The 15,552-nt window shown below is 47.3% G+C and overlaps 1 protein-coding gene across 10 annotated transcripts in view; it reads left to right on the top strand.

Moving 5' to 3' along the window:
• LOC106594040 (bromodomain-containing protein 4) overlaps positions 1 to 15,552 on the top strand; it is a 78,264-nt gene that overhangs the window by 12,710 nt on the left and 50,002 nt on the right. For 8 of the 10 annotated variants that reach the window (XM_045710091.1, XM_045710085.1, XM_045710089.1 and 5 more), the window contains 6 exons: positions 9,727 to 9,974; positions 12,404 to 12,496; positions 12,739 to 12,876; positions 12,957 to 13,089; positions 13,450 to 13,787; positions 14,121 to 14,360. In XM_045710091.1, the coding sequence (XP_045566047.1) occupies positions 9,852 to 9,974; positions 12,404 to 12,496; positions 12,739 to 12,876; positions 12,957 to 13,089; positions 13,450 to 13,787; positions 14,121 to 14,360 (1,065 nt within the window). In that variant the 5' untranslated portion in view covers positions 9,727 to 9,851. The remainder of the gene's footprint in view (positions 1 to 9,726; positions 9,975 to 12,403; positions 12,497 to 12,738; positions 12,877 to 12,956; positions 13,090 to 13,449; positions 13,788 to 14,120; positions 14,361 to 15,552) is intronic. The other 2 variants (XM_045710093.1, XM_045710100.1) reach the window with 1 other exon arrangement.

The following is a 15,552-nucleotide window of genomic DNA, read 5'->3' as shown; positions in this document are numbered from 1 at the left end:
CTCTATACTCCTCTGTAAACTGTCCATCGCTGTATACGTGACGCAAGATCCACAGGTTGATGCTTATTTAACCCTCACTCCCTCTTATCAACCGTGTTGTTGTGTTGCTACAGTGCTGTGTTGTCATGTTGTGTTGCTGCAGTACTGTGTTGTGTTGCTGCAGTACTGTGTTGTGTTGCTGCAGTACTGTGTTGTGTTGCTGCAGTACTGTGTTGTGTTGCTGCAGTACTGTGTTGTGTTGCTGCAGTACTGTGTTGTGTTGCTGCAGTACTGTGTTGTGTTGCTGCAGTACTGTGTTGTCGTGTTGCTACAGTGCTGTGTTGTCGTGTTGCGTTGATACAGTGCTGTGTTGTTGTCTTAGGTCTCTCTTTATGTAGTGTTGTGGTGTCTCTTGTCGTGTTTTGTCCAAATGTTTATTTTGAATTCCAGCCCCCGGCCCGGCAGGGGGCCTTTTGCCTCTTGGTAGGCCGTCTTTTTGAATAAGAAGTGGTTCTTAATTGACTTGCCTCGTTAAATCAAACCATGTTAGAGGACCTTTAACCTTTTATCTGTTAGACTATGTCTGTGTTTACTGTGTGTGTGTGTGTGTTTGGGGAAGTCCAGTTTGGTGGTTAGTCTGGGCAGCCAGTGTGTGCAGGGGTCGGTATATAGATCTGTGTGTGTGTGACTGTAGGTGTGTGTGTGTGTTGGAATGTTTGGGAAAGTCCAGTTCTGTTGATTAGTCGGTGACACAGTAGGCTGATATGCCTGTGTGTGCAGGGGTCGGTGTATAGAACTGTGTTCATGTAGCTGTATGTACGTAGTGGGGTCTGTGTATAGGACTGTGTTTATGTAGCTGTATGTACGTAGTGGGGTCGGTGTATAGAACTGTGTGTTTATGTAGCTGTATGTACGTAGTGGGGTCGGTGTATAGGACTGTGTGTTTATGTAGCTGTATGTACGTAGTGGGGTCGGTGTATAGAACTGTGTGTTTATGTAGCTGTATGTACGTAGTGGGGTCGGTGTATAGAACTGTGTGTTTATGTACGTAGTGGGGTCGGTGTATAGAACTGTGTGTTTATGTAGCTGTATGTACGTAGTGGGGTCGGTGTATAGAACTGTGTGTTCATGTAGCTGTAATGTACGTAGTGGGGTCGGTGTATAGAACTGTGTGTTTATGTAGCTGTATTTACGTAGTGGGGTTGCAGAGTGAATACAGCTCTTAGAGAAGAAAAACACAAGGAAAGAGAAGTCAGAGGAAAGAGAAGTCAGAGGAAAGAGAAGTCAGAGGAAAGAGAAGTCAGAGGAAAGAGAAGTCAGAGGAAAGAGAAGTCAGAGGAAAGAGAAGTCAGAGGAAAGAGAAGTCAGAGGAAAGAGAAGTCAGAGGAAAGAGAAGTCAGAGGAAAGAGAAGGAAAGAGAAGTCAGAGGAAAGAGAAGTCAGAGGAAAGAGAAGTCAGAGGAAAGAGAAGTCAGAGGAAAGAGAAGTCAGAGGAAAGAGAAGTCAGAGGAAAGAGAAGTCAGAGGAAAGAGAAGTCAGAGGAAAGAGAAGTCAGAGGAAAGAGAAGTCAGAGGGATGAACAATAGGCGCGGAAGGGGAGGATGAAAGAGACGGACGGGGGAGGGAGGGAGGGAGGGAGAGACGGACGGGGAGAGGGAGGGTCGGAAGATGAGGGAGAGACGGACGGGGGGTAGAGCGACGGCGGAAGGGGGAGTGAGAGAGAGACGGCGGGAGTGAGAGAGAGACGGAGGGGGAGAGAGAGGGACGGAGAGAGACAGACGGAGGGAGCGAGACTAAAAGAGAAGGCCGTGTATTTTTATTAAGGCTTTGAAGCAGACCTGTTAAGATGATGTTACTCTTCCTCCCCCTCCTAGAGAATCCAGTGGGCTGTGATGATGTTAGTCTTCCTCCCCCTCCTAGAGAATCTAGTGGGCTGTGGTGATGTTACTCTTCCTCCCCCTCCTAGAGAATCCAGTGGGCTGTGATGATGTTAGTCTTCCTCCCCCTCCTAGAGAATCCAGTGGGCTGTGACGTTACTCTTCCTCCCCCTCCTAGAGAATCCAGTGGGCTGTGATGATGTTACTCTTCCTCCCCCTCCTAGAGAATCCAGTGGGCTGTGATGATGTTACTCTTCCTCCCCCTCCTAGAGAATCCAGTGGGCTGTGATGATGTTACTCTTCCTCCCCCTCCTAGAGAATCCAGTGGGCTGTGATGATGTTACTCTTCCTCCCCCTCCTAGAGAATCCAGTGGGCTGTGGTGATGTTACTCTTCATCCCCCTCCTAGAGAATCCAGTGGGCTGGTGATGTTACTCTTCATCCCCCTCCTAGAGAATCCAGTGGGCTGTGGTGATGTTACTCTTCCTCCCCCTCCTAGAGAATCCAGTGGGCTGTGGTGATGTTACTCTTCCTCCCCCTCCTAGAGAATCCAGTGGGCTGTGATGATGTTACTCTTCCTCCCCCTCCTAGAGAATCCAGTGGGCTGTGATGTTACTCTTCCTCCCCCTCCTAGAGAATCCAGTGGGCTGTGATGATGTTACTCTTCATCCCCCTCCTAGAGAATCCAGTGGGCTGTGATGATGTTACTCTTCCTCCCCCTCCTAGAGAATCCAGTGGGCTGTGATGATGTTACTCTTCCTCCCCCTCCTAGAGAATCCAGTGGGCTGTGATGATGTTACTCTTCCTCCCCCTCCTAGAGAATCCAGTGGGCTGTGATGATGTTACTCTTCCTCCCCCTCCTAGAGAATCCAGTGGGCTGTGATGATGTTACTCTTCCTCCCCCTCCTAGAGAATCCAGTGGGCTGTGATGATGTTACTCTTCCTCCCCCTCCTAGAGAATCCAGTGGGCTGTGATGATGTTACTCTTCCTCCCCCTCCTAGAGAATCCAGTGGGCTGTGATGATGTTACTCTTCCTGCCCCTCCTAGAAAATCCAGTGGGCTGTGATGATGTTACTCTTCCTCCCCCTCCTAGAGAATCCAGTGGGCTGTGATGATGTTACTCTTCCTCCCCCTCCTAGAGAATCCAGTGGGCTGTGATGATGTTACTCTTCCTCCCCCTCCTAGAGAATCCAGTGGGCTGTGATGATGTTACTCTTCCTCCCCCTCCTAGAGAATCCAGTGGGCTGTGATGATGTTACTCTTCCTCCCCCTCCTAGAGAATCCAGTGGGCTGTGATGATGATACTCTTCCTCCCCCTCCTAGAGAATCCAGTGGGCTGTGATGATGTTACTCTTCCTCCCCCTCCTAGAGAATCCAGTGGGCTGTGATGATGTTACTCTTCCTCCCCCTCCTAGAGAATCCAGTGGGCTGTGATGATGTTACTCTTCCTCCCCCTCCTAGAGAATCCAGTGGGCTGTGATGATGTTACTCTTCCTCCCCCTCCTAGAGAATCCAGTGGGCTGTGGTGATGTTACTCTTCCTCCCCCTCCTAGAGAATCCAGTGGGCTGTGGTGATGTTACTCTTCCTCCCCCTCCTAGAGAATCCAGTGGGCTGTGGTGATGTTACTCTTCCTCCCCCTCCTAGAGAATCCAGTGGGCTGTGATGATGTTACTCTTCCTCCCCCTCCTAGAGAATCCAGTGGGCTGTGATGATGTTACTTTGCCTCCCCCTCCTAGAGAATCCAGTGGGATGTGATGATGTTACTCTTCCTCCCCCTCCTAGAGAATCTAGTGGGCTGTGATGATGTTACTCTTCCTCCTCCTCCTAGAGAATCCAGTGGGCTGTGATGATGTTACTCTTCCTCCCCCTCCTAGAGAATCCAGTGGGCTGTGATGATGTTACTCTTCCTCCCCCTCCTAGAGAATCCAGTGGGCTGTGATGATGTTACTCTTCCTCCCCCTCCTAGAGAATCCAGTGGGCTGTGATGATGTTACTCTTCCTCCCCCTCCTAGAGAATCTAGTGGGCTGTGATCAAATCAATCAAATTTATTTTTATATAGCCCTTCGTACATCAGCTGATATTCTCAAAGTGCTGTACAGAAACCCAGCCTAAAACCCCAAACAGCAAGCAAAGCATGTGAAAGAAGCACGGTGGCTAGGAAAAACTCCCTAGGAAAAACTCCCTAGAAAGGCCAAAAACCTAGGAAGAAACCTAGAGAGGAACCAGGCTATGAGGGGTGGCCAGTCCTCTTCTGGCTGTGCAGGGTGGATATTATAACAGAACATGGTCAAAATGTTAAAATGTTCATAAATGACCAGCATGGTCAAATAATAATAATCATAGTAGTTGTCGAGGGTGCAACAAGCACGTCCGGTGAACAGGTCAGGGTTCCATAGCCGCAGGCAGAACAGTTGAAACTGGAGCAGCAGCACGGCCAGGTGGACTGGGGACAGCAAGGAGTCATCATACCAGGTAGTCCTGAGGCATGGTCCTAGGGCTCAGGTCCTCCGAGAGAAAGACAGAAAGAGAGAAAGAGAGAATTAGAGAGAGCATATTTAAATACACACAGGACACCGGATAAGACAAGAGAAATACTCCAGATGTAACAGACTGACCCTAGCCCCCGACACATAAACTACTGCAGCATAAATACTGGAGGCTGAGACAGGAGGGATCAGAAGACACTGTGGCCCCATCCGATGATACCCCGGACAGGGCCAAACAGGCAGGATATAACCCCACCCACCTTGCCAAAGCACAGCCCCCACACCACTAGAGGGATGTCTCCAACCACCAACTTACCGTCCTAAGACAAGGCCGAGTATAGCCCACAGCGATCTCCGCCATGGCACAACCCAAGGGGGGGCGCCAACCCAGACAGGAAGACCACGTCAGTGACTCAACCCACTCAAGTGACGCACCCCTCCCATGGACGGCATGGAAGAACACCAGTAAGCCAGTGACTCAGCCCCTGTAAAAGGGTTAGAGGCAGAGAATCCCAGTGGAAAGAGGGGAACCGGCAAGGCAGAGACAGCAAGGGCGGTTCGTTGCTCCAGCCTTTCCGTTCACCTTCACACTCCTGGGCCAGACTATACTTAATCATAGGACCTACTGAAGAGATAAGTCTTCAGTAAAGACTTAAAGGTTGAGACTGAGTCTGCGTCTCTCACATTGGTAGGCAGACCATTCCATAAAAATGGAGCTCTATAGGAGAAAGCCCTACCTCCAGCCGTTTGCTTAGAAATTCTAGGGACAATTAGGAGGCCTGCGTCTTGTGACCGTAGCGTACGTGTAGGTATGTACGGCAGGACCAAATCGGAAAGATAGGTAGGAGCAAGCCCATGTAATGCTTTGTAGGTTAGCAGTAAAACCTTGACATCAGCCCTTGCCTTAACAGGAAGCCAGTGTAGGGAGGCTAACACTGGAGTAATATGATCAAATTTTGTTGGTTCTAGTCAGGATTCTAGCAGCCGTATTTAGCACTAACTGAAGTTTATTTAGTGCTTTATCCGGGTAGCCGGAAAGTAGAGCATTGCAGTAGTCCAGCCTAGAAGTAACAAAAGCATGGATTAATTTTTCTGCGTCATTTTTGGACAGAAAATTTCTGATTTTTGCAATGTTACGTAGATGGAAAAAAGCTGTCCTTGAAACAGTCTTGATATGTTCTTCAAAAGAGAGATCAGGGTCCAGAGTAACGCCGAGGTCCTTCACAGTTTTATTTGAGACGACTGTACAACCATCCAGATTAATTGTCAGATTCAACAGAAGATCTCTTTGTTTCTTGGGACCTAGAACAAGCATCTCTGTTTTGTCCGAGTTTAAAAGTAGAAAGTTTGCAGCCATCCACTTCTTTATGTCTGAAACACAGGCTTCTAGCGAGGGCAATTTTGGGGCTTCACCATGTTTCATTGAAATGTACAGCTGTGTGTCGTCCGCATAGCAGTGAAATTTAACATTATGTTTTCGAATGACATCCCCAAGAGGTAAAATATATAGTGAAAACAATAGTGGTCCTAAAACGGAACCTTGAGGAACACCGAAATTTACAATTGATTTGTCAGAGGACAAACCATTCACAGAGACAAACTGATATCTTTCCGACAGATAAGATCTAAACCAGGCCAGAACTTGTCCATGTAGACCAATTTGGGTTTCCAATCTCTCCAAAAGAATGTGGTGATCGATGGTATCAAAAGCGGCACTAAGATCTAGGAGCACGAGGACAGATGCAGAGCCTCGGTCTGACGTCATTAAAAGGTCATTTACCACCTTCACAAGTGCAGTCTCAGTGCTATGATGGGGTCTAAAACCAGACTGAAGCGTTTCGTATACATTGTTTGTCTTCAGGAAGGCAGTCAGTTGCTGTGCAACAGCTTTTTCTAAAATTTTGGAGAGGAATGGAAGATTCGATATAGGCCGATAGTTTTTTATAATTTCTGGATCAAGATTCGGCTTTTTCAAGAGAGGCTTTATTACTGCCACTTTTAGTGAGCTTGGTACACATCCGGTGGATAGAGAGCCGTTTATTATGTTCAACATAGGAGGGCCAAGCACAGGAAGCAGCTCTTTCAGTAGTTTAGTTGGAATAGGGTCCAGTATGCAGCTTGAGGGTTTGGAGGCCATGATTATTTTCATCATTGCGTCAAGAGATATAGTACTAAAACACTTTAGTATCTCCCTTGATCCTAGGTCCTGGCAGAGTTGTGCAGACTCAGGACAATGGAGCTTTGGAGGAATACCCAGATTTAAAGAGGAGTCTGTAATTTGCTTTCTAATGATCATGATCTTTTCCTCAAAGAAGTTCATAAATTTATTACTGCTGAAGTGAAAGCCATCCTCCATTTGCGAAGGCTGCTTTTTAGTTAGCTTTGCGACAGTATCAAAAAGAAATTTCGGATTGTTCTTATTTTCCTCAATTAAGTTGGAAAAATAGGATGATCGAGCAGCAGTAAGGGCTCTTCGATACTGCACGGTACTGTCTTTCCAAGCTAGTCGGAAGACTTCCAGTTTGGTGTGGCGCCATTTCCGTTCCAATTTTCTGGAAGCTTGCTTCAGAGCTCGTGTATTTTCTGTATACCAGGGAGCTAGTTTCTTATGACAGATGTTTTTAGTTTTTAGGGGTGCAACTGCATCTAGGGTATTGCGCAAGGTTAAATTGAGTTCCTCGGTTAGGTGGTTAACTGATTTTTGTCCTCTGACGTCCTTGGGTAGGCAGAGGCAGTCTGGAAGGGCATCAAGGAATCTTTGGGTTGTCTGAGAATTTATAGCACGACTTTTAATGCTCCTTGGTTGGGGTCTGAGCAGATTATTTGTTGCAATTGCAAACGTAATAAAATGGTGGTCCGATAGTCCAGGATTATGAGGAAAAACATTTAGATCCACAACATTTATTCCATGGGACAAAACTAGGTCCAGAGTATGACTGTGGCAGTGAGTAGGTCCAGAGACATGTTGGACAAAACCCACTGAGTCGATGATGGCTCCGAAAGCCTTTTGGAGTGGGTCTGTGGACTTTTCCATGTGAATGTTAAAGTCACCAAAAATTAGAATATTATCTGCTATGACTACAAGATCCGATAGGAATTCAGGGAACTCAGTGAGGAACACTGCATATGGCCCAGGAGGCCTATAAACAGTAGCTATAAAAAGTGAGTGAGTAGGCTGCATAGATTTCATGACTAGAAGCTCAAAAGACGAAAACGTCATTGTTGTTTTTTTTTTGTAAATTGAAATTTGCTATCGTAAATGTTAGCAACACCTCCGCCTTTGCCGGATGCACGGGGGGTATGGTCACTAATGTAACCTGGGGGTGAGGCCTCATTTAACACAGTAAATTCATCAGGCTTAAGCCATGTTTCAGTCAGGCCAATCACATCAAGATTATTATCAGTGATTAGTTCATTGACTATAACTGCCTTGGAAGTGAGGGATCTAACATTAAGTAACCCAATTTTGAGATGTGAGGTATCACAATCTCTTTCAATAATGGCAGGAATGGAGGAGGTCTTTATACTAGTGAGATTGCTAAAGCGAACACCGCCATTTTTAATTTTGCCCAACCTAGATCGAGGCACAGACACGGTCTCAATGGGGGAAGCTGAGCTGACTACACTGACTGTGCTAGTGGCAGACTCCACTAAGCTGGCAGGCTGGCTAACAGCCTGCTGCCTGGCCTGCACCCTATTTCATTGTGGAGCTAGAGGAGTTAGAGCCCTGTCTATGTTCGTAGATAAGATGAGAGCACCCCTCCAGCTAGGATGGAGTCCGTCACTCCTCAACAGGCCAGGCTTGGTCCTGTTTGTGGGTGAGTCCCAGAAAGAGGGCCAATTATCTACAAATTCTATCTTTTGGGAGGGGCAGAAAACAGTTTTCAACCAGCGATTGAGTTGTGAGACTCTGCTGTAGAGCTCATCACTCCCCCTAACTGGGAGGGGGCCAGAGACAATTAATCGATGCCGACACATCTTTCTAGCTGATTTACACGCTGAAGCTATGTTGCGCTTGGTGACCTCTGACTGTTTCATCCTAACATCGTTGGTGCCGACGTGGATAACAATATCTCTATACTCTCTACACTCGCCAGTTTTAGCTTTAGCCAGCACCGTCTTTAGATTAGTCTTAACGTCGGTAGCCCTGCCCCCTGGTAAACAGTGTATGATCGCTGGATGATTAGTTTTAAGTCTAATACTGCGGGTAATGGAGTCGCCAATGACTAGGGTTTTCAATTTGTCAGAGCTAATGGTGGGAGCCGTCGGCGTCTCAGACCCCACAACGGGAGGAGTAGAGACCAGAGAAGTCTCGGCCTCCGACTCCGACTCGCTTAATGGGGAGAACCGGTTGAAAGTTTCTGTCGGCTGAATAAGCGACACCGGTTGAGCATTCCTACAGCGTTTCCCTCCAGAAGCCATGAGAAAGATGTCCGGCTGCGGGGACCGTGCGAGGGGGTTTATACTAACGTTACTATCTGTACTTACTGGTGGCACAGACGCTGTTTCATCCTTTCCTACACTGAAATTACCCTTGCCTAACGATCGCGTCTGAAGCTGGGCTTGCAGCACAGCTATCCTTGCCGTAAGGCGATCGTTCTCCTGTATATTATAAGTACAACGACTGCAATTAGAAGGCATCATGTTAATGTTACTTAGCTTCGGCTGTTTGAAGTCCTGACGAACCATGTCCAGATAAAACCTCCGGGGTGAAAAAGTTGAATGAAAAAAGTTGAGTGAGGGAAAAAGTAAAAATATACGGTAATGAAAAAGTAAAAAACCGTCAGGTATCAAAGTAAGATCGGCAACAAAAACGCACAGCATTGTAAACAAGTCTGTGATGATGTTACTCTTCCTCCTCCTCCTAGAGAATCCAGTGGGCTGTGATGATGTTACTCTTCCTCCCCCTCCTAGAGAATCTAGTGGGCTGTGATGATGTTACTCTTCCTCCTCCTCCTAGAGAATCCAGTGGGCTGTGATGATGTTACTCTTCCTCCTCCTCCTAGAGAATCCAGTGGGCTGTGATGATGTTACTCTTCCTCCCCCTCCTAGAGAATCTAGTGGGCTGTGATGATGTTACTCTTCCTCCCCCTCCTAGAGAATCCAGTGGGCTGTGATGATGTTACTCTTCCTCCCCCTCCTAGAGAATCCAGTGGGCTGTGATGATGTTACTCTTCCTCCCCCTCCTAGAGAATCCAGTTGGCTGTGATGATGTTACTCTTCCTCCCCCTCCTAGAGAATCCAGTGGGCTGTGACGTTACTCTTCCTCCCCCTCCTAGAGAATCCAGTGGGCTGTGATGATGTTACTCTTCCTCCCCCTCCTAGAGAATCCAGTGGGCTGTGATGATGATGATGATGACGTTACTCTTCCTCCTCCCTCCAGAGAGTCCAGCGTTTTGTGTGATGGCCTGAGAGGGCTTCCAAGTCTAGCCTGCCTCCTCTCCCGGGTCCAAACTGTCTGACTGGGACTCTCCCCCTCCCCGCCTGCTACGCCCTGCCTCCGTTGCCATGGGAGACGGCCTGGAGGCGGGCAGCAGCCTAGACCCCGCCCCCCGCTCCCTCTCCTGTAACCCCCCGCCCCCCGAGACATGGAACCCCTCGAGGCCTAAACGACAGACCAACCAGCTACAGGTAGTGTGTGTGTTTGTGTGTCTCTCTTTCTCGAACCACAGAACAACTAGCATTGACTACTGATACTGTACTGTCGGTCGGGGCCATATAAAATAAAATGTTTTATATATTTTTTGCCTTATTCCGTGGAGTTTTTTCAGGTTTCTGTTTTTCTCAGTTTTCGCTCTCAAACTCACACTTTTTTTAATAGAACAAAATGTGATATTCAGTCCACATCAATGCTTAAACCACATCATGACTAGAGGTCGACCGATTATGATTTTTCGACGCCGATGCCGATTATTGAAGGACCAAAAAAGCCGATACCGATTAATCGGCCGACATTTATTTATTTATATATATACTATATAAATAAAATAAGTGTTCATTCAGTATTGTTGTAATTGTCATTATTACATATATATATATTTGTAATAATGACAATTACAACAATACTGATTGAACACTTTTATTTTAACTTAATATAATACATCAATAAAATCAATTTAGCCTCAAATAAATAATGAAACATGTTCAATTTGGTTTAAATAATGCAAAAACAAAGTGTTCGAGAAGAAAGTAAAAGTGCAATATGTGCCATGTAAGAAAGCTAACGTTTAAGTTCCTTGCTCAGAACATGAGAACATTTGAAAGCTGGTGGTTCCTTTTAACATGAGTCTTCAATTTTCTCAGGTAAGAAGTGCCAGCCTAATCTTGGGAGTTGATAGGCTTGAAGTCATAAACAGCGCAATGCTTGAAGCACAGCAAAGAGCTGCTCGCAAATGCATGAAAGTGCTGTTTGCCTACTACCGCTCAGTCAGACTGCTCTATCAAATCATAGACTTAATTATAATATAATAACACAGTAATACGAGCCTTGGGTCATTAATATGGTCAAATCTGGAAACTATCATTTCGAAAAAAACAAAACGTTTATTCTTTCAGTGAAATACGGAACCGTTCCGTATTTTAACTAACGGGTAGCATCCCTAAGTCTAAATATTGCTGTTACATTGCACAACCTTCAATGTTATGTCATAATTATGTACAATTCTGGCAAATTAATTAGTCTTTGTTAGGAAGAAATGGTCTTCACACAGTTCACAACAAACCAGGCAGCCCAAACTACTGCATATACCCTGACTGCTTACACAGAACGCAAGAGAAGTGACACAATTTCCCTAGTTGAAAGAAATTCATGTTAGCAGGCAATATTAACTAAATATGCAGGTTTAAAAATATTTAGTTGTGTATTGATTTTAAGAACAGCTTTGATGTTTATGGTTAGGTACACATTGGTGCAACGACAGTGCTTTTTTCGCGAATGCGCTTGTTAAATCATCACCCGTTTGTCGAAGTAGGCTGTGATTTGATGAGAAATTAACAGGCACCGCATCGATTATATGCAACGCAGGACACGTTAGATAAACTAGTAATATCATCAACCATGTGTAGTTAACTAGTGATTATGTTAAGATTGATCGTTTTTTATAAGATAAGTTTAATGCTAGCTAGCAACTTACCTTGGCTCCTTGCTGCACTCACGTAACAGGTAGTCAGCCTGCTACTCAGTCTCCTCGTGGAGTGTAATGTAATCGGCCATAATCGGTGTCCGAAAATGCCGATTACCGATTGTTATGAAAACTTGAAATCGGCCCTAATTAATCGGTCGACCTCTAATCATGACACCACTTTTGAGGTCTGGGAAAAATTAAATACATTTTAATTTGTGGATTTACCTACCCTTTAATTTAACTGTGCACCAGCCTGAGACCGTTGTTTTGTTAGCGATGTTTCTGTAGCACTCGGGACTGCAGAGTTAGCTAAACAAAATGGCCACTGGATAGATGTAAATAATTATGATATCAGTCTGCCACGTAGACATACGCTACTTTGTAGTTAACATTTAATAGATAAGGTTTCTGGGAAAGCCTTTTCATCTACCAGAAGGTTATCATTAACATCATCGCTAACGGCTACACAAATTACTAGACAAAAAGCACACAGACGGGCATTCCTCTGCTGTTGCCTCTTCGGGAGGGTGGGGGAGAGAGAATCACTGATGCATTTTGAAGTTCAATACATTTAGTTGATTTCCTACTGAGTTCTTCAATACATTTTTTTATATTGTTGAATTCTGTTTTAATATCTGGATTCCATGATTCTGTCCGTGTTCTCCCCATTGCAGATTTATAGGGCCCTGGTTGGTTGGTTGATTGAGTGGTGGGTTGGTTGATTGAGTGGTGGGTTGGTTGATTGAGTGGTGGGTTGATTGAGTGGTGGGTTGGTTGATTGAGTGGTGGGTTGGTTGATTGAGTGGTGGGTTGGTTGATTGAGTGGTGGGTTGGTTGGTTGATTGAGTGGTGGGTTGGTTGGTTGATTGAGTGGTGGGTTGGTTGGTGGGTTGGTTGATTGAGTGGTGGGTTGGTAATAGGTTTATTGTGTTGCAGTACCTGTTGAAGGTGCTGTTGAAGACGCTGTGGAAACATCACTTCTCATGGCCCTTCCAGGCTCCCGTAGATGCCATCAAACTCAGCCTGCCTGTAAGTAGTGTGTGTGTGGGAACAATCACTTCTCATCGCCCCTCCAGGCTCCCGTAGAGCGGGAGAGAGATGGAGGTGAGAGGGAGATATGGGGGAGAGAGTCTTTCTTTCCCTCTATCTCTCTCTCTCTCCATCCCTCTCTCCTCCCTCCCTCTAACCCCCCTCTCTCTTTCCCTCTCTCTCTCTCTCCCTCTCCCCCCTTCCTCTGTCCTCTCTCTCTCTCTCCCTCCTCTCCTCTCCAGGATTACTATCAGATCATCAAGGTTCCTATGGACATGGGGACCATCAAGAAGAGACTGGAGAACAGCTACTATTGGAATGCCCAGGAATGTATACAGGACTTCAACACCATGTTCACCAACTGTTACATCTACAACAAGGTACAGTACACACACACACACACACACATAAATCTAATAGTAGGGCTAGGGTTAACTGACGTGTGTGTGTGTGTGTGCAGCCTGGTGACGACATAGTGTTGATGGCAGAGGCTCTAGAGAAGATGTTTCTTCAGAAGATCTCTGAGATGCCCCAGGAGGAGACTGAGATCCCCATGGTTACCAAGGGGCGGAGGGCGGGGCAGAGAGAAGCAGGTACGGTGTAGGGGTGGGGCTTTTAGTTCCAACGGTCTGATTTGTTCTGATGGGAAGATTCAGATCACTGTTGTCATTACTGATGGAGGGATTCAGATCACTGTTGTCATTACTGATGGAGGGATTCAGATCACTGTTGTCATTACTGATGGAGGGATTCAGATCACTGTTGTCATTACTGATGGAGTACTTTCTCTCCTTCTCTTCTGTTCCTTTTTTGTCTTCCCCTCTCTGTTGCTTATTCTCTCTTCTATTTTACTCTGGGTGGACTTCCATCCCCCTCTCTCTCTCCATCCCCTCCCTGTCTGTCTCTCTCTACCTCCCCCTCTCTCTCTATCCCCCCTCTCTCCTCCTCTCCAGGTTTCCTGTCTAAGTCTGACTCCGGCCAGGATTCATCTCCCTCCTCCACCCCCCACACCCGAGGTTTCTCCTCCCCGTCGCCGGGCCCTCAGACTCGGGGTCTCCCCGTATCCCAGGGGCCCCCCACCCTCCCCCTCGCCCTCCCCCCTCAGACCCATCCCCCTCGCGTTCCCCCCACCCCTCCCTCCCACGCCCCCCAGCTGGGACCCCCCTTCCCCGTCAGCCCTCTGGATGTCCTGGCCCAGGGCCTCACCCACGTACCCCACCACCCCCCAGCCAACCCAGGCCTTCACCCTGCTGCCCCACCCATCCTCCAGAGCATCGCACCCCCAGCTAAGGTGAGTAGACCAGAGGGAGAAAAGAAGGGGTGCGGGTACGGGAGTCTGAAAGTGTGTGGTCGAGCGGAACGAGGAGACAAACGTATATTACTTAACGTCTGATATAGGAAGTCTCTCTCTTTCCTCCAGTCATGCTCTGAGATGTTCCCATGTACCGTCATTATCTTACTCCGTGTTGAATGTCTCTTCATTCCTGGCCCCGGGGACCCAGCGAGGACCGTGTTTATTTTTGTACTTTTAGCACCTCGACTTATCAACTCATCATGTGTCATGCTTAGGGAATGTGTGGTGTTGTCTTGACCTCTAGCCCCTGACCTTTAACCCCCCCTGCAGCAGAGGAAGAGCCAGAAGAGGAAGGCTGACACCACCACGCCCACCGCCAACGACCAGCTCAGTGAGTCGTCTCCCGTGGCGACAGAGCCCCCCCGCCCCCGCCGCGAGAGCAGCAACCGCCCGCTGAAGCAGCCCAAACGAGAGCCCGCCCAGCCCGACTCCCAGCACCACCTGGGGCTAGGCGGGGGGGTCCCTGGGGGCGGAGCGTTAACGAGTCATAGCGGGAGCCCCAAGCGCCAGGTATTATTCTCCTAATAAAACAAAAGGTTAAAACAGTGGGGGGCGGCAGTAGAGAAGCTGGCCAACCAGAAGGTTCAAATCACTGATGTGTATATAAACACCTGTCTGTACAGGGTTAGGGTTGTCTGTCTGTCTGTCTGTCTGTACAGGGTTAGGGTTGTCTGTCTGTCTGTACAGGGTTAGGGTTGTCTGTCTGTCTGTCTGTACAGGGTTAGGGTTGTCTGTCTGTCTGTCTGTACAGGGTTAGGGTTGTCTGTCTGTCTGTCTGTACAGGGTTAGGGTTGTCTGTCTGTCTGTCTGTCTGTACAGGGTTAGGGTTGTCTGTCTGTCTGTCTGTACAGGGTTAGGGTCGTCTGTCTGTCTGTCTGTCTGTACAGGGTTAGGGTTGTCTGTCTGTCTGTCTGTCTGTACAGGGTTAGGGTTGTCTGTCTGTCTGTCTGTACAGGGTTAGGGTTGTCTGTCTGTCTGTCTGTCTGTACAGGGTTAGGGTTGTCTGTCTATCTGTCTGTCTGTACAGGGTTAGGGTTGTCTGTCTATCTGTCTGTCTGTACAGGGTTAGGGTTGTCTGTCTATCTGTCTGTCTGTACAGGGTTAGGGTTGTCTGTCTGTCTGTCTGTCTGTACAGGGTTAGGGTTGTCTGTCTGTCTGTCTGTCTGTCTGTCTGTCTGTCTGTCTGTACAGGGTTAGGGTTGTCTGTCTGTCTGTCTGTCTGTACAGGGTTAGGGTTGTCTGTCTGTCTGTCTGTCTGTACAGGGTTAGGGTTGTCTGTCTATCTGTCTGTCTGTACAGGGTTAGGGTTGTCTGTCTGTCTGTCTGTCTGTACAGGGTTAGGGTTGTCTGTCTGTCTGTCTGTCTGTCTGTCTGTACAGGGTTAGGGTTGTCTGTCTGTCTGTCTGTCTGTACAGGGTTAGGGTTGTCTGTCTGTCTGTCTGTCTGTACAGGGTTAGGGTTGTCTGTCTGTCTGTCTGTCTGTACAGGGTTAGGGTTGTCTGTCTGTCTGTCTGTACAGGGTTAGGGTTGTCTGTCTGTCTGTCTGTACAGGGTTAGGGTTGTCTGTCTGTCTGTCTGTCTGTACAGGGTTAGGGTTGTCTGTCTGTCTGTCTGTCTGTACAGGGTTAGGGTTGTCTGTCTGTCTGTCTGTCTGTACAGGGTTAGGGTTGTCTGTCTGTCTGTCTGTCTGTACAGGGTTAGG

The sequence above is a fragment of the Salmo salar genome, chromosome ssa02 (assembly GCF_905237065.1).
Source record: "Salmo salar chromosome ssa02, Ssal_v3.1, whole genome shotgun sequence".
Classification (NCBI taxonomy): domain Eukaryota; kingdom Metazoa; phylum Chordata; class Actinopteri; order Salmoniformes; family Salmonidae; genus Salmo; species Salmo salar.
Note: the sequence above shows the minus strand (reverse complement) of the source record. Positions and strands in the feature narration are given on the sequence as shown.